Genomic DNA, 19,158 nt, shown 5'->3' with positions numbered 1-19,158 from the left:
TAATGGAAGATTTATTCGTTGGTAAAAATCGCCTGGTATCAGTAGTCTCTGTACCAAATTTCATCACGATCGGACCAACGGTATAGAAATGCATAGCTGTACAGACACGAAATCCTTTAATTATTATATAGATGCTTAAAATACTTAAAATCTTTCAAAAAATTGTAAATCAAGTAATAAACTAGTAGACCCTCTAAGCTACAGAAACGCGTCATAATATGAGACATAATAGTGGGAAACAAACTCATATCAACTTAGTTTCTATCAGAAAATGTTGGCCAAGTGCTGAAAATGAATTTTGATTTTTAATTCGTCCTGTTGTGTACCAAATTAATTTATTTTAGGCTCTAACATTACCTTACTACCCTTACTATAATCTATATAATAAAGAAAGGTCTGTTTGTTGGTAATCTTCGTGTCTGTACAGCTATACAAATCTACACCGTTTGACCGATTGCGATGAAATTTGGTACAGAGGCTCCTTATATCAGGCGCTTTCGAGTGGCCGTATTCATTTTCCCCCCAAAGCCCCCCTTCGGGTAGCCCCCATATAACTCTCATGCAGTTTTTGCGAATTTTTGAATTTGGTGCCCGAAATGTTGTATGAAAATGATTTCTTCTCTTTGCGAATTTTTCTTTTGGATTGATAAGTGGCCCTAATCGCCCTAATCTACCTTTAAACCTTCACAATTTATTTTCTTTAAAATTTGCGCGAAGCGCAACAAATCCCCGCGAAGCGGGGCGAGGTAAATTGGAGCGAAGCGACAATTTACCTCGTATCTTCATAATGTAGTGAAACTAATTTTATAATATTTCGTTATTTACGAGAAAAAAGGGAGATCGCAATTGGGCCACGTTCCCCTACTTTTTGAATTTGGCGCCCTAACTATGGTAATAGTTCCAAAAGCCACCACAATTGCTCTTTCTGGTACTTTTTCCTGAGGGGAAAAGGAGACGGATGTTGTGTGCTATGATACTATTTCACTCACACAGTAGGTTTTTCGCAATTCTCTCGCGTTTTCCGCTGAATTTTTCACAAAATTCAGGTTTTTTATGACAAGAATGCAACGCCGCGTCGATTGGCATCGCCAGTTTTAGTTAAAAAATTACACAAAAGGCGCAATTCATTTTCCGCATTTTCCAAATAGAAAATGTAAATAAATGACGTCACGTGTAAATGACAGACGTCACCCCAGCGCCCAGCTGATTTGTCAAAATGTTTTGTTGAGCTGAATTTCCAATAAGATTTTTGCGTGCGTGAAAAAAGACAAAATTCCCCGTGATTGCGTGTATTTTGTGGCGTGAGAGTGTCGTGAAAACATTCCCTCGTCCCCCGTGAAGAGATTGGATGTGAAATTCGGTTTGTACCCCGGGGCGGAGGCTGTTCTTGCGGGAAAAACTTTCTGCATGCAATTTTGAATGTTTCTTTTTTATTCTACTTCTCTTTGCATTCTTTTTCTTGTTTATTGATTGTGTGGCCGTGCATGGTTAATTGCTTGGAAGGAAAGAAAAAAAGATCTATTTTGGCACTAATAGAGGAAAATCCACCAGGCGGGGACGTGAATTATTAAAGAATTGCGCAAGAGAAAAAAAAAAGAATCAGGTGGCCTTGGTGTGGATTGCGCTGCTGGTGACTCCGGAAGGGAGTACGTGGTGGTGGGATTTTCTGGATTGTTGATGTGCTGTTGGGGGCACAGAGTGGACAATGAGTCACAGTTTTGCCGTCTGTACGAAGCATTGTCAGCTTCGGCTGCTGACTGGAGCCCCGTCGGGGGATGAATTCATGGCCCTCCAGCCGGGAATGATGCTCCAGATCCGGGAACGTCCCTCCGGGAAGGTGGTCAGTGTGCGTGTGTATGATTTCTACGCGCGTGACCTTGTGTGGGAGAATAATCTCTTCTCATGCCCAATTGGTAATCTCCTGGAGGTTCCATCGGATATTTGGCTCTTCCTGGCTGCCATTGTGGACCCTGTGGAGCGTCTCGCCCTGGCACAGTCGGAGGCACGCACCCGGCAAATCCTCAGCCTCAAGGAGAGTGACATCGTGGTAGCCAGTGGGGCTGCCTTTAGATTAAATGCCAGCTTTGATGCCATTGTTAGATACATTGGTCTTGTACCGGAAATTGGTCCCGGATATTATTTTGGTTTAGAGATTTTGGTAATTTTTGGTCTTGCTTCTTTCTCTTTAAAAAAAAATGAATCATTTTCTTATTAATTAGAAGTTGGCTTTGTTTTAAATCTTCTTGGTTGGGTTCTAAATAAAAAACTTTAAAAAGCTCTCCCCTCCCTTCTTGCTTAATTAAAAAAAAAAAGAATTAAATTAAAAACATCAAAAATTGGAAAAAAAATCTTTTCTCCGGATTGAAATTCAAACATTTCCGCAGAATTTCAAAGCAGGATCATCGCCACAGGCCAATGATCTTCCCTACTTGGGCAAGTACATGTCATGTGACCCAAGTCTTGCTCTAGTCATCCCGGCAAACTTCATTGAACAGCCCCAAGGCAGCCACGGAGACAGCAAGTCCTTCAAGCGCTCCACAAAGGGACTAATCAATGGCATTCTCTGCCTGACCGTTGATCGTGTGCAGGACGTCAAGGATCGCTACGGGACACTGAGGAATTCCCGACGGAGCACCGACAAAGGTGACCCACTGAAGCGTCTCTCGCTCAATGCAGACGTAGAGGCAGCGTACAAGGCAAGAGATCGATCACCCCTCTCGAGTGATTCATCAATGGATGGCCGAAAGGTGAGTCCCCGCCTCACAATTCTTCCCCTTCAGACATTCACAAATTATCGCGATAAAGAGCAAACTTCTTATCTTCTCGCGCGCGCCAAATTACAAAATGCTTCTGGAAATACTTTTTTTTTATTATTGTACAAAGTTGAGTAATTTTAATTTATTTTTGTGGCCACACCTTGTTGACTCTCAAATTTAATTGTTGTTTTGTCGTAACTAAAATGTCTGTGTGTGGAACATTGTTGTTTTGCATGCAAAATCAACAGTATTGTGAGAAATAAAACGCGAGTAATGGAACAGAGATGTGCGTTAAAATAGCAGAAAGAGAATTTTTTTTGAACTCAAGTAAATATTTTTTGCGAATCAATTAAAGATTTACTCCTAAGATAGAGAAAAAAATTCATTATTGAAGACTTTGAAGGTTTATTTTATTGAAAAAAAAAACTTTTTTAACCCTTGTTGGACAGTTGAGAAATTCTAATTATATTTTTTTTTAAATTGACGTTGACTCAAATTTTTATTAAGTCTACTGAACCGATTTTCGTAAAAACTTGTAGAAATCATCTTCGAAGAACAAAGAAAACTTAGAAATTGTCTTGAAAAATAAAACTTTAAGATATTTAAGAAACTTCAAGACTTAAAAATTCCTGAAGGTTTCATTCTAATCCGTCAACTTTTTTTTTTGGAGCTGACACAGCTGACAGAAATCAGTTTAATGGAATTTACTAAACATTAAAAATAAGAATTAAATTAACAGCATTTTCAATTTTACGAGATTTAAAAAAAAATAACTTCTAAAATAACATCCAACTATACAAAAAAAAATTGGATAAGAAAAATGAAAAACCAAACATTCTTATTTCATGGAAAAAATAAGCTATTTCTCCAATTTTTTATAAATAGAATTTCTGATAAGAACTAGAGAAGACGATTCGCTGAGAAACTGTCAGTTAAAAGTTTTCCCAAAAGTTCTCTGGTCCAGTAAAGGTGAATATTGAATGGAAAATCAATTTTAGGTGTGTTTCTTTTAGTCCCTATTATAGCTAGAGGTCTGAAATTTTGATATGTTATAGGGGTCATCAAGACCTTATTTCCGAAAATCGGTCAATCCGTTTAGTCAATATGGCCGCCGCAGTTTTTATCGAAAATCGACCATAACTCGAAAACGGCTTGACCGATTTCGATCAAATCGAAAACATCCGAAGTTTTAAAATTGACCGCTAGAGGGCCAAAAATCAAAAACAAAATTTTCGATGAGTTTTCGATAAATATCTCGAAAACCCCATTATCGATTTGCTTCAAATTTTGATATATTATAGTCTACTATAACATCTTTTTATAAAAAAAAAAATAAAAAATTTATGTCGTCATTTTGAAAATATTGAGTTCCAACTTTGACATGTCATATCTCGGGTTCTACAAGTCCGATTTTGATCAACTCAAGTGCAAATGAAAGGTTTCATAAAACCCTACAAATGTCTAGAACATTGCAACTTCAAAAAATGACCACGAGAGGCGCTAAAATCGAAAACAAAGTTTTCGAAAATTTTGAGCTCGAATTTTTCGTAGATGGCGACATGATTTTTTTTTCATTTTTCGATATATAAAAGCTGACTTTGCAAGACCTTTCAAACAAAAAAAAAAAATAATAAAGATTTCTTAGGATATGAATTTTCTACTTTCCCCGATTTTGCGCGTATTCTAATTATTTCGCGTTCTAGTTTGCTCTCACAAAATTGGTACACTGAAAGAAACACAGCTCTCGTAAGCTTGATCAGCTTACCAGTACATTTTTTCTTATTTTTTAAATGTTTCTTTTTTCAGAAAATTAATGAAATAATTAAATTTCAATGAATTTTTTTTTTATAACTTTGCAATCTAAAATTTTCCTTCTATTTTGTCGAACTTAATTGCACTGCTGCTATTTTGCGGAATATAAATTCATTCAGTGTTGCTATTTTATTGCACATCTCTATAAAAATGAGAATTTTAACAAATAATGAGAGAAAAGAATAATTTTAACGACCATGAATGAAAATCTCTTGAATGAAAATTTATTTTCCCAATTCCATGAGAAACTTCTTAATTAATTTCAACACTTTTCTTGCTAATTTTCTTACTCTTGTAGCAAACACCGAGTATTTCCTCTTCATACAGCAATCCCAATTTACGGCGTGACGATGATGTAGGAGGAGAACGTGCCAAGGGGACACAGATGAATGGCAGCAGCACGACAAAGACTCTGGCCAATAGTGAGGAGTACGTGAAGTACGTGGAGAATTACGAGAGGAATTTGGAGAAGCAGAAAGATGCTGAAAATGGTGCTGCAGCTGCAGCAGCACGCAATGCTGCTGCTGCTGTGGCGAAGGTGAAGAAGAAGCCGTTGCCGCCAATGAGTGGTGGCGTTAAACCGAATACATTCCTAAGCCTCAAGGATCGTGATATCGTTGTGATTGACAAGGCGGACATTAAGGAGTCCGTGAAGAATGAGAGTGAGGTCATTGTGTTGGATCACGCGGGACGACCAACGAGTTCGTCCGGAGAAGTTGATTTGGTGGATATTTTGGGGCCAAATTGGCCAGCAGCTGCGGGTGATGTGGCCCCCGTGCTGAACAGTGAGAAGCGCCCCGGTGGCGCTCCACTGATGACAAAGAATGAGCGCAATCGCTCGGGGAATCCCATTTCCCACCTAATCAGCACGAAGAGTGCTGAAAGACGGCAGAAGGACAACATGATGCGCTTCAGCGAGGAATCGGGATCGAGTTCCTTCGACAGCAGCAGCAGCTCCACAAATCGTAAAAGTAAGTTTAATCCGGGGATTTCTGTTGGTTGGAGAGTCTATTTATAGGTTTTTTTTGCTTCTGAAGAACTTCTCATGCTCTAAAATTAGTCACTTCCACGTTCATTTGTTGCTTCTTTCTTTGATCACAGTGGTGGAGTTAGGGGGGATTTTTGGGTGTTTAAATATCTTTAAAGTTTTAATTGAAAAAACTTAGTTGAGAGGTCAAAATAAAGCATTTTAAAGATAAAAGAATGAATTCAATTTTATTTAGGTCATTATAAATCAATTTGCATAGGAAGAAAATCGTGAAATGTTAGAACAGAAATGTCAAATGCTCGAAAAAAGTCAAATTTTAGAGAAGAAATGTCAAATTTTAGAAAGGATGTGAGTTAGAAAATGATAATAAAGCTTTAGAAAATACCTCAAATGTTAGAAAACCGTTTCAAAGTGTTAGAAATGAAACGTCAAAGATTATAGAATAAACGTCAAAAGCTAGATAAGAAACCTTAAAAGTTTGACCTTAATTTTCTCTCAAAAGAAAATCTTTTTCCACGTTTTCTTTCGACGATATTGATGTAATGAAACTTTCCTATACACAGATGTAGAATTTATCACGAAATGTTAAATAGATTTTAGTTCTGGGGCGATTGAAAAAAGTCCAATTGGCCATTTTGGCCATCAAAATCCTCCAAGGGTTAAAGTTAAGAAAATGTCAAAAGGTATAAAAAGAAAATCACAAATTAAAAAATTTCTCAAACGTTAGAAAAGAGACGAAAAATGTTATAAAATAGAATCAACGACAAACGCCATAACAGAAATGCCAAACGTTAGAAAAAATGTCAAATGTTATTAAATAAATTTGACGAAACGTCGCTAGTGAGCAGAAAAGGAGTGCTTTTAATCTTTGGCTGCTTTTCCGATGATTTTCTTCGCAAATCAACAGCCGTTAATGGATTTGTTAAAAAATATACGTCAATTTTTTAAAGAAACTTCTACGTTAGAAACGTCAAACTTTTGAAAAGAAATATCAAAATGTTACACAATGTCAATAACTACAGCAAAAGGAAAATGGAACATTAAAAAAATATCTCAAATGTTACAAAAGAGACGTCAAATATACGTCAGTACAGATATGCCAAACGTTAGAAAAAATTGCAAAGGTTACAAAATAAATGTCAAAGACTAGAAAAGACGTTAAAGTATAGAACTTAGTTTTATACCATTAGAAATAAATGTACTGGTAAGCTGACCAAGCTTACGAGAGCTGTGTTTCTTTCAGTGTACCAATTTTGTGAGAGCAAACTAGAACGCAAATTCATTTAAATACGCGCAAAGTCGGGAAAAGTTGAAAAGTCATCCCGCAAGAAATCTTTAAAACGCCATATCTCGGGAACGGCTCCATAGATTTTCGAGTTTGAGCTATCGTTGGAAAGGTCTTAACCTCAACTATAATATATTAAAATATGAAGTCAACCGATAATAGCATTTTCGAAATATTCGAGTTCGAAATTTTCGAAAATTTTTATTTTGACTTTAGCGCCTCTCGCGGTCATTTTTCGAAGTTGCAATGTTCTAGACATTTGTAGAGCTTCACGAAACCTTTCATTTGCGCTTGAGTTGATTAAAATCGGACTTGTAGAACCTGAGATATGACATGCCAACTTTGGAAGGCTATATCTCGAGAACGGCGACATAGATTTTCTTCATTTTTGGCATGGAGCTAGATAATATAGTCAGCTATAACATATCAAAAAATGAAGCAAATCGATAATGGCGTTTTCGAGATATTAATCGAAAACTCATCGAAAATTTTGTTTTTGAATTTTGGCCCCCTAGCGGTCACTTTTGAAACTTCGGATGTTTTGGAGAGTTGTAGGGTTTGTTGAGATCTTTCATTTGACCCCGGGTTGATCGAAATCGGTCAAGCCGTTTTCGAGTTATGGTCGATTTTCGATGAAAATTTGTGGCAGCCATATTGGCTAAACGGCTTGACCGATTTTCGAAAATGAGGTATCGTTGGAAAGCTCTTGATGGCCCCTACAACATATCAAAATTTCAGATTTTTAGCTGTTACAGGGACTGAGATATAGCGAAAACAAAATTTTGAGGTTATTCAAAATGGCGGACGCGGGGGTGGGGGGTAAAATTTGACGTCATAATCGGACGTCTTCTGGTCGATATTTAAACTTTGCCGTTTACCGCAAGTCTCTATCTATTACCGTTCTCTTGCAATTTAGCTCTGAACTCCGGACGGACGGCCGGACGGCCGGACGGACGGCCGGACGGACGGCCGGACGGCCGGAAAAAAAAATTTTTGGCGCATACGTTTTTTGGAATGTGGGGACCCTAATTCGTGCTCATCCCAAGTTTGAGCCCGATCTGACGACTTTCGATTTTGCTCGGTACACAAAAGCTGTGTCTGAAAGAAACACAGCTAAAATGTCGTTGAACGTTAAACAGAAATATCAAATTTCAGAATAAAAATTTTCCTAGAAGAGACGTCAAACGTTAGAAAGAATATGTCAAATGTCCGAAAAAAAATGTCAAAAGATTGAAAAAGAAAATCAAACTTCAGAAAAAAGTTCAAGCGTTAGAAAAAAAACGTCAAGCAATAAAAAAATGGACAAAAATCATTCGAAAAAATCCCCCTTTCAAATAGATTCCCAGCTACACCCCTGTACTCAAGTTGAGAAGCTCAAAAGAGCCACGAAAAGTCTCAAAGAATATTTTCCTTGAATTTTTCCTTAAAGAAAAAATCATAAAAATTCTGTGAAAAAGGGAAATGGGAAGGTCCGAAGTGATTGTAAATGATGAGATTCCTCTCACAGTGTTGGAATTGATAAATGCAAAAGCCCCAGAATGTGGAGAAGTTGAGGAATTCAGTCGAAATTCCGGAAAGATTTGTGAAAATTCCCCCCAAAATGGGATTTTGTGTGATGGGGAAGAACTTTGCAATCCTAATGGGGAGAATGTGCTAAAGAGGAACCCACATTTGGGGTATTTTGCAGAACAAGTGGAGCCACACTATGATAATATTCCTGTGCCGCAGCGTGATGAAGAAATTCCAGCTCCATCGCCACTTTCGGAGATCCCAGAGATGAATTTGGGCTTGGGATCTGTGGTTGAGGTGTCGACGGATGTTAGTGAAGATCTCTATGGGGTTATTCGGTGGATTGGGTACACACCGGGGAATCCAGCGGCGGGGAAGAGTCTCCTGGTTGGTGTGGAACTGGAAGAGGATCAACCGGAGCGACCTCTGACGCTAACAGATGGTTCCTACAATGGGGTGAGGTTGTTTCGTTGCCCCCCAGGACGTGCTCTCTTCATTCCACCGTCGCAGTGCTCGAAGGATCGTCGTTTTCAGGACATTGATCGCCCCTCAACGTCCACAGCACCTGACAATTACAAGCTCTTTGGGCATGTTGAGTGTCCCAGTGTTCCGGGATCTATTGCACCGTTGAGTACGTTCAAATAAATTCCTCCCCCAAAAAATGCCCCAAAAAGAGTTGAAAATCTTTTTTTCCCTTTGTTGTAGAAGTCGCCAAACCCGATGATCTTGAGACAATGTGTGGGAAATTCAAGGGGATTCAGGGGCATCACAATTCCTGCTATCTCGATGCAACACTCTTTGCAATGTTCACCTTTACGAGTGTCTTCGATTCCCTCCTTTTCCGCCCACCCGATTCAGCAGATATTGCCCACTATGGGGAAGTACAGAAGGTCCTCCGGGAGGAGATTGTTAATCCCCTCCGGAAGAATCTCTTTGTACGTGCTGATCGGGTGATGAAGCTGCGGCAGCTTCTGGATAAATTGAGCTCAGTTACGGGACTCATGTCGGAGGAGAAGGACCCGGAAGAGTTCCTAAATAGCCTCCTGGCGCAAATTCTCCGTGCTGAGCCATTCCTGAAGCTCAGTTCGGGGCAGGATGCCTTCTACTATCAGCTCTTTGTGGAGAAGGATGAACGTTTGAGCTTCCCATCGGTGCAGCAGTTGTTTGAGCAGAGCTTCCTGGCGTCGGATATAAAGCTGAAGGAGGTGCCGTCGTGCCTCATCATTCAGATGCCGCGTTTTGGGAAGAATTTCAAAATGTACCCGAGAATCCTTCCGTCGCAAGTTCTCGACGTAACGGATATCATTGAGGATTGTGAGTAACTTTTAGCTGTGTTTCTTTCAGACACAGCTTTTGTGTACCGAGCAAAATCGAAAGTCGTCAGATCGGGCTCAAACTTGGTATGAGCACGAATTAGGGTCGCTACATTCCAAAAAACGTACGCTCCAAAAAATTTTTTGTCCGGCCGTCCGTAGTACAACGGTAATAGATAGAGACTTGCGATAAACGGCAAAGTTTAAATATCGACTGGAAGACGTCCGAATATGAGTTCACATCTACCCCCGCCATTTTGAATAACCTCAAAATTTTGTTTTCGCTATATCTCAGCCCCTGTATTAGCTAAAAATCTGGAATTTTGATATGTTGTAGGGGCCATCAAGACCTTTCCAACGATACCTTATTTTCGAAAATCGGTCAAGCCGTTTAGTCAATATGGCCGCCACAATTTTTCATTGAAAATCGACCATAACTCGAAAACGACTTGACCGATTTCGATCAAATCGGGCTCTAATGAAATCTCTAGAACATCCGAAGTTTCAAAAGTGACCGCTAGAGGGCTAGAAATCAAAAACAAAATTTTTGATGAGTTTTCGATGAATATTTCGAAAACCCCATTATCGATTTGCTTCAAATTTTGATATATTATAGTCTACTATAACATCTTTTTATCAAAAAAAATAAAAAATTTATGTCGCCATTTTGAAAATATTGAGTTCCAACTTTGACATGTCATATCTCTGGATCTACAAGTTCGATTTTGATCAACTCAAGTGCAAATGAAAGGTTTCGTGAAACCCTACAAATGTCTAGAACATTGCAACTTCGAGAAATGACCGCGAGAGGCGCTAAAGTCAAAATCAAAATTTTCGAAAATTTCGAACTCGAATATTTCGAAAATGTCATTATCGATTTACTTCACAGTTATAAGTAGTTGAGGTTAAGACCTTTCCAACGATAGCTCAAAATCGAAAATCTTTGGAGCCGTTCCCGAGATATGGCGTTTTAAAGATTTCTTGGGGGATGACTTCAACTTTTCCCGACTTTGCGCGTATTTAAATTAATTCGCGTTCTAGTAACTAGTTCTAGTTCTACTAACACAGCTCTCGTAAGCTTGGTCAGCTTACCAGTAAATTTTTTCGTTTATTTAGAAAGTTTTTCAAGGGTTGAAAGCTTTGGGATAATCCGGAAAATCTCTGAAATAGTTCTTTTGCGAACAATTTTTGAAGATTCTTCTTAATCAAATCAATCAAATAAATTCCTTTCAGCTCCCCGGCAGTGCACAGTTTGTGGGAAATTGGCCGAATTTGAGTGTCGTGAATGCTTCGGGACGCTACAGTGTGGCGTGGGGCTGGAGAGTACGGCCTTTTGCAGGAAGTGCCTGGAAACGGCACATTCGCACACGAAACGTCTCAATCACGTGCCCAAGGAGATCTCAGTGCCGCACGATTTTAAGATAATGGCCGAACACTGCCCTGTGCCGCGTCTCTTTATGGAGCTCTTTGCGGTGGTTTGCATTGAGACGTCGCACTATGTGGCCTTTGTGAAGGCAGGTTCGGGTCAGGATGCCCCATGGTGCTTCTTTGACTCAATGGCTGATCGAAAAGGTGAGAAAAAAGATAATTTATCTTTTCTTCTTTCTAATTTGAAAAGCTTTTTGAAATGCTTTTGAAAAAATAAATTAAAGAATTGATTGAAAAGCTTCTTTAGGATTAATTTTAGAGCTAGGTATATCAAAAATTAATTATTAAAACTTTTAAAGATTCTTCAAAGCGGAATTTTAAGCTCTGAAAAAAAAATTGCTAGGAAACCTTTTTGAAATCTCTAAAAATATTTGAAAAATTAAAAAAGTATTTTAAAAACTTTCTAAAATTCTTTTTAATGAACATTAAAGATCTCTTTTAGAAATTCATTAATTTTTTTTTTTAACTTTCCGAAATTTATTTTAAAGTCTTTTTAAAAAATAATCGTCAAGCGTTACAAAAGGTTTTTAAATTCTTCAAAAAAAATCGTTGAAAACGTTTAACAAAATAATTAGATAAAACATTTAAAAAATCCCTTAAAATCACATCGAAAGTCCTAAAAACTCCTGGAAAAATTTTGGAATCTTTTTGGAAATTGATTTTGAAAGTTCTTAATAAATTCCATTGAAATATTTATTTTTTTTAATTTTTTTTTCAAAACATATAATAATATATAATAACCAATTATTTTATTATATTCTATTATGTTCTATTCCAAATTTAAACAAAATATTTTAAAATTATAATATTTTGAACCAATAAGTTTTCAAAAATATTGAAAGAATTTTGAAAGTTTTTTTGTTGTTAATGTAATACAAAATTATTTTTAAAATTTTTTTTAATGATTCTCTAAAGGAATTTATAAAATATTTTAAGTTTTTTTTAAATGAGTTTTTAAAGTTATCAATTTGTTTTCAAAGAAAAATAATAAATTAATTTTTAGAGAGTTGAAAAATAGATTTTTTTTATTAGATCTGAAATGATTTTTCGGACTCTTAAACTTGAACGATCCCTGAAGTTCGCCCTTTATCGTCTACAAATTCTTAAGAAAACTCCTTAAAAAATCATTAAAAAAAAAACTCTAAAAATTCCTTTTAAACTTCTTTCCAAAATTTATTTCAAGGGCATTTTAAAAAATAATCGTTTAACCTTTACAAAAGGTTTTTAAATTCTTAAAAAAATCGTTCAAAATTTTTAACAAGATAATTAGCGAAAACTTTTAAAAAACTCTTGAAAAAATCAGTTTAAAATAATGTCAAGAGTCTTAAAAATTCCTAGATGAAACTTAAAAAAAATGGATTTTTTTTGGAAATTAATTTTAAAAGTTCTTAATAAAATTCTTTGAAATATATTTTAATTCTCTTCAAAACAGTAAAATTTGAAACAGAAAAGGTTTAAAAATTAGAAATTCTGAACAGGAAATATTTTTAAAAATATTTATGGAATTTTGAAAGTTTTTTATTTTAAATTCAATAGGTATTGAATTATTTTTTAAAATTGGTCAATTCTAGTTTTGCAATAAATGTTTAATGACTTTCCAAAAAACTTACTAAAATATTTTAAGATTTTTTAAATGAGTTTTGAAAATTATCAATTTATTTTCAAAGAAAATAATTTTTAGAGAGTTAAAAAAAAAGATTTTTTATGAGATCTTAAATGATTTTTTGGACTCTTAAACCGTAAGTTTGAACGATCCCTGAAGTTCGCCCTTCATCAGGTCTCCAAATTCTCAAGAAAACTTCTTAAAAATTCATTAAAACTCTAAAAATTCTTTTTAAAAACATTTTTTTTTAATTTTTAGGTGAGCTAAATGGGTACAACATCCCGGAAATGGTGTCCGTCACCGATTTACCGCAGTGGTTGTCCGAAGACAGTGCCCGTACGCTCCATGAGGCAGCCTCAAATGACAAAATGCTTCCTGATCACGCAAAGCGCCTCCTCTGTGACGCCTACATGTGTATGTACCAGAGCACCGATGTGATGATGTATCGATAGATTAGAACCAACAACAACAAAAATTGATTAAAAAAATGCTTTAAATCCCCCTTCCTCCGTTGAAGTTCTTAAAAAGAAGAGATAAAAAAAATCGAAACTTTGCAAGTTCACCTTTTTATTGAGAAGATGCATCTTATCAGCTGATTAAGAATACAAAGAGTGTGTTTATAGTACTATATTTAGAACGTTTTAAAGAACCACAGAAAAAAAATTATTAAAAGTATTAATATTAATCTATTACTTTTATCAAATAAAACTTCTCTTAATTCATTGTGATTGAATCTTTTCTTCTTTTCATCGATTTGACGCTTTTTAGAGCCAAAAAATGGATTCTTTTTATGGGTTTTCTTGCCCACTTGAAGAATTATTTCTTCTTTCTTTCTCAGATGCAGGTCACATTGTTCCTTTGTTCATCGTTTGACCTCTTCACGCATGGCTTCACTGGCAGGTGAAAGGTCACACAAAATATTGCCACAGTCGGTCAAGTGACAAAAGTTCTCTTTGAGATTTGCGTCACTTTGGGACATTTTTTGGAAGGAAATTGCAAAGTTTTTGACCTCAAAACGAAGGGAATTTTTCTTTAAACTCTTTGCAGAGGAGAATTTGTGATAAAAATATTGTGATTCAGTGATGATTAATAAGAGCACTGAAATTTTATTTGTGGGAAAGAATTTTGAATCATTTAAAGCGATAAAGTTTTTTTTTTTTTTTTTTTTTTTTTTTTTTTTTTTTTTTTTTTTTTTTTTTTTTTTTTTTTTTTTTTTTTTTTTTTTTTTTTTTTTTTTTTTTTTTTTTTTTTTTTTTTTTTTTTTGATTAAAGTTTTTCTTTACTTTTTAACTTTTTCTTTTCTTTTAATTTTTTCTAAGCTTTAAAAGATCTTTAAATTTTTTAAGCGTCTATTATTAATTCTTATTCTTCGAAATTTTTAGAGATTTCATAAGAAAATCATTTTTATTGGCCTTACTTTTAATTATTTTATTTTATAATTTTTAAAACCTTTTTTTAGTTTAATTTTTTTTTTTTTAATTACCTTTTTAAAATCTTGTTATAAGCTCAAACTTGGGGGTTGGGCCACCTACCAAGCGCGTCCCCGGGTGGTGGATAGGGGAACGGCTGCGTTGGGTTAATACCGTCCGCAGTTAGCATTAGGTATAGCTAGTAGTACGTGTTGGTGAAGTGCTCTTCACGCCCACGATAAACCTATGGTCAAACCTATGCCGCGAACCAGCCCATTTCCGTCCACGCCGGATAATGCAGGTTTAGCTTGGGGCTACCTTCCCCTTCTTGTAAAAAAACCCCTGGTGAGAATGAATTAAGGAGCCTCGGATCTGGACTGATACACCGACGACGACCAAAGCCTAGTAAACCGGACAATGATTTACGCATTTTCTCATGGAACGTGCGCTCCCTGTATAGAGCTCGCGCGGCAGCGCAACTGGCCGATACCCTGTCCCAATATAAGGCTGACATTACCGCCATCCAAGAAATGCGCTGGACAGGACAAGGTGTTCTGGAGAAGCGTGACTATAATATCTATTATAGTTGCCATCCTAAACATCATATGCTCGGCGTGGGCTTCCTGGTCAGCCGTAAAGTGAAGCCCGCGGTAATCGGCTTTAAACCGATAAGTGAGAGGCTGTGCACTCTGCGCGTGCGAGGCAAATTCCAGAACATCAGCCTCATAAATGTTCATGCCCCTACGGAGGATTCCAGCGAGTCGGAAAAGGATAACCTCTACGATTTGGTGGAACAAGCCCTCAACGCCTGCCCAAGATATGATGTCAAAATCGTTCTTGGGGACATGAATGCAAAGATAGGGAGGGAACCAGTCCACAGGCGGTATACTGGTGACCATAGCTTGCATGAGAACTCCAATGACAATGGACAACGCATCATCAATCTCGCCGCTGCACACAACCTGGTGGTTGGGAGTACCCGGTTCGCGCGGAAAAACATCTACAAAGCCACTTGGGCTTCACCGGATGGAATAACCTTCAACCAGATTGACCACGTGCTGATCGACCGCCGACATCAAACGTCCCTACTGAACGTGAGAACGTTCCGTGGAGCAAACGTCGATTCTGACCACTTCCTCGTTGGGGCTGTGTTCAGAGCTCGGGTGGCCACCTTCAAAGGGGTGGCAGCAACAAAGTCGGTGAAGATCAACATAGAAGCACTGAAAAATGAGCAGCTTCGTGCAAAATATGCAGAGGAAGTTGATGCCGCCCTTGCAAATAATGCAAGTGGACCTGGAGACGGGATGCCCATCAACGACATGTGGGAGCATGTTAAGAGCGTCGTCATTGGGAAGGCCTCCACCACCCTTGGCCTCGGTCGGAAAGCAGATCGGAACGACTGGTTCGACGATGAATGCAAGCTAGCCACTGAGCAAAAGAATGCAGCATACCGAGCTATGCTGAGTTCAAGAACACGATCACGCGTGGAGTCTTATCGGGATCTCAGAAGAAAGGAGAAAAAAGTTCACCGACGGAAAAAAGAAGCTTGGGAAAAAGAACTAGTCTGTGAACTAGAAGGATACAGGAAGCAGCCGCACCAGGCGCGGAGATTTTACCAGCGTGTTCGCGGGATGAAACCGTATACACCGAAGTGTTCATCTTGCAGGGACAAACAGGGAAACCTGGTCTCCGATCAGGAGGGCATCCTGGAGCGTTGGGCTGAGCATTTTGATGAACTACTGAATGGGCAGCTCGAGGACGAGGTGACGATTCCACACCTTCAAGCCAACAATGACATGCTGGATCCACCGAGCATGGATGAGACTATGGCTGCGATTCGGCGGCTCAAGCACAATAGAGCGCCGGGGCCTGACGGAATCGCATCAGAGCTGCTCCAATGTGGGGGGGACCGTTTGCACTCAGGTCTCCATCAATTGGTGCTCAGAGTGTGGGACGAGGAGGTGATGCCAGCGGATTGGAAAATAGGCGTCATCTGTCCCATATTCAAGAAAGGAGATATCACCAAGTGCAGCCAATATAGAGGTATCACGCTGTTGAGTACCGCCTATAAGATATTCTCCTCTATCCTACTTGGTCGGATAGCCCCATACGCCCAAGCCGCAATTGGAAACTATCAGTGCGGCTTCACCCCAGGAAAATCAACAGCCGACCAAATCTTTTCCCTGAGGCAATGCATGGAGAAGATGAGAGAGTATGACCAAGTTCTCCACCATCTCTTTATCGACTTCAAGGCGGCCTACGACAGCATAGCCAGGGTGAAACTCTACGTTGCCATGAGGGAATTAGGCATCCCTGAAAAGTTGATAAGACTGACCAGAATGACCATGACCGATGTGAGGAGCAGAGTAAAGGTGGACGGATCGCTTTCAAGGGAGTTCCACGTCAAAAATGGACTCAGACAGGGGGACGGACTCTCGTGCGTTCTCTTCAACCTGGCACTTGAGAAAGCGATTCGAGACTCCGGCGTGCGCATGAGGGGGACCATACTCAATAAGTCCACGCAGCTTCTCGCGTATGCTGACGATATAGACATCATGGGGCGCAATTCCCGTGATGTCAAAGAGTCCTTCACCCAGATTGAACGCTCTGCGCAAGATTTGGGGCTGCACATCAACGAGGACAAAACAAAATATATGGTGGCATCGTCAGCAAAAACGCCAACTACGACTCCAACTTCATCTACGGAGAACATTGGTCAAGTAGAAGTCGGAAACTACAGATTTGAGGTCGTAGAATCCTTCGTCTACCTTGGGTCCACAATAACAGCCGACAACAACACCACCACCGAAGTCCGCGCGCGGCTGTTAAAAGCAAACAAGGCCTACTTCAGTCTATCAAGACTCTTCAGATCCAAACACCTGTCCATCAAGACAAAGCTCCTGCTGTACAAGGTCATGATCTTGCCAGTACTCACATACTCATCCGAGACCTGGCCACTTAGCAAAAGTGAATGCGAACTCCTGTCCGTATTCGAAAGAAGGATCCTGCGAAGGATTTTTGGCCCAGTATGTGAGGGAGGACAATTCCGCAGATTTAATTATTTTTAAACAAAATTTTAAGGCAGTTAAACTTAAGAAAAATGTTTTCATTTCCCGGAAAAAACGCGAGAAAATTACAAAATTTTCATTTTAGGGTCTTTATTAATTTATTTCTAAGTTCATACCCATTATAGAATATTTCCTTTTTTCGGGCAAATTTAAACCTGTAGGCGGATTCAGCACGCGTCACGCTATGTCGGTACTCTATATCGGTAGTCTATATCGGTACCGATATAGGGCATTTGTGCAGTGAAAATTTTTTTCGGTATTCTCATACCGACATAGCGTGACGCGTCACGCCGCGTCACGCTATGTCGGGATTCTATGTCGGTACCAAAATAGAGTGTTTGTACATTATACTTTTTGGTATTTTCATGGAATACAATTGAAGCTCGAGGCGTCGGAATTAGTTGGTGTTCTACTTTGTGATTTACACGTAAAATCCCACCCCCTAAAATCGGGCTCAAATTTGGTATGAGCACTTTTTGGATATCTCATATTACGAAAATGTGGTGGAAAATTCAAAACTTTGCCTTATAGCTCGAAAACGGTAAGAGATAACTTTACGGATTGAAGTTTCCTATAGAAATGTTGGTGTAAATTTCCATTTTTTCTTATTTTCAAAATCCAAAATGGCCGCCGTCCGCCATTTTGAACTACCGTCAACCACTTCCTTTGTAGCTAGAGGTGTGAAATTTTAGTATGTTGTAGAGCTCGGTGAGATGTTTTCATCAACAATTCATACTTGAAAATCGGTCAAGCGGTTTAGCAAATATGGCGGCCTAAAGCAAAAAGTGTTTTTTCGATATAACTCGAGAATGGCTTGACCGATTTTGACCATCTTGGTATCAAATGAAAGGTTTCAAGAAGCCCTACAACTGTCTAGAACATTTCAAGTTCCAAAAATATCCGCAAGAGGCGCTAAAATCAAAAACAAAAATTGCCTAACTTTAAAGGGCAATATCTCCGAATCCCCATCATCGATTTCTTTTAAATTTTGATATGTTGTAGCCTAAGTCAATATCTTTCACCAGTCCGAAAATGAAGAAAATCTATGTCGCCGTTTAGAAGATATGGCCATTTGAAAAATTCTTGTATTTGAAAAGTTCTAAGAGCGATATCTCTTGAACGAGTTGTCCGATTTTGCTCATCTTGGTATCAAATTAAAGGTCTTACAGAGCTCTACAACTTCCTAATACATAAGAAACCTTTAGAAGTATTCCTTCAGGATAAATATGCAAAAAATTGTTTTTGTGAAACAAAAATCCGCCATTTTGTGTTCTAGAGGTGACCTTGAAAATTATCGAAATATATATCAAATCAAAGCTTATTTTAAGAACTTTTCATAACTAGTCGAGAAAGAAGTTCATGTAGTAGATATGGGCCAAGTACCTAATTCCAGAAAACAATCTCGACCCACTCAGTCTAGTAGGGAATCAAAAAAGGATAAAATATCGCTAAAAATATTCACCATTTTCCGCTGAGTTCACAAAGAAAAAAACCAATAAAGTTTCATATAAGATCCGAAATAATTGGCAGCCATTTGCATATTTGTCCCTTTTAATGCACGAAGCATATGCTTCTAAGCTCCCTTTCAATGCATTAAGCATATGCTTCAAAGCTTGAAGCATTGAAAGGGACAAAATAGCAAATGGCCGCCAATTTTTTTGATTTTTTTACGAAACTTTATTGTCTTTTTTTTTACTTTGTGATCCCAGCGGAAAATGGTGAATATCTTTAGCGATTCTTTATCTTTTTTTATTTCCTACAAGACTGGGTGGGTCAAAATTGTTTTCTCCATTTATTTGAATAAAGAACTTAGCCCTTGTTAGCTGCATAAACTTCTTACTGTAGTTGTAATATAGAACTAGAGATATGACTAATTTTATACATCAAATTGCTGAATTTCACAATAAAAATCAACTTTGCCTATACACTAATACGGCTCACAAATCGCATTACAACGCATAAAGTACTCTGCGTTGATACCACTGCT

General features: G+C 38.0%; 2 protein-coding genes across 2 annotated transcripts in view; one reads left to right on the top strand and one right to left on the bottom strand.

The window, feature by feature from the left end:
* The window catches only part of LOC129790857 (uncharacterized), a 679,906-nt gene extending 660,748 nt beyond the window's left edge, over positions 1-19,158 (bottom strand). The window contains exon 1 of the mRNA XM_055828664.1: positions 19,113-19,158. The gene's annotated coding sequence lies outside the window, so the exon portion shown is untranslated. The remainder of the gene's footprint in view (positions 1-19,112) is intronic.
* Positions 1,210-13,422, top strand: LOC129790827 (ubiquitin carboxyl-terminal hydrolase CYLD). The gene is made up of 7 exons (XM_055828585.1): positions 1,210-2,158; positions 2,385-2,747; positions 4,867-5,539; positions 8,529-8,981; positions 9,056-9,664; positions 10,897-11,235; positions 12,953-13,422. Exons 1-7 carry the CDS (start codon positions 1,706-1,708, stop codon positions 13,144-13,146), a joined length of 3,084 nt encoding a protein of 1,027 aa, XP_055684560.1. The 5' UTR covers positions 1,210-1,705; the 3' UTR covers positions 13,147-13,422.

The sequence above is a fragment of the Lutzomyia longipalpis genome, chromosome 2, assembly GCF_024334085.1.
Source record: "Lutzomyia longipalpis isolate SR_M1_2022 chromosome 2, ASM2433408v1".
Taxonomy (NCBI): domain Eukaryota; kingdom Metazoa; phylum Arthropoda; class Insecta; order Diptera; family Psychodidae; genus Lutzomyia; species Lutzomyia longipalpis.
The sequence above is the reverse complement of the archived record's forward strand: the minus strand, read 5'-3'. Positions and strand labels throughout refer to the sequence as shown.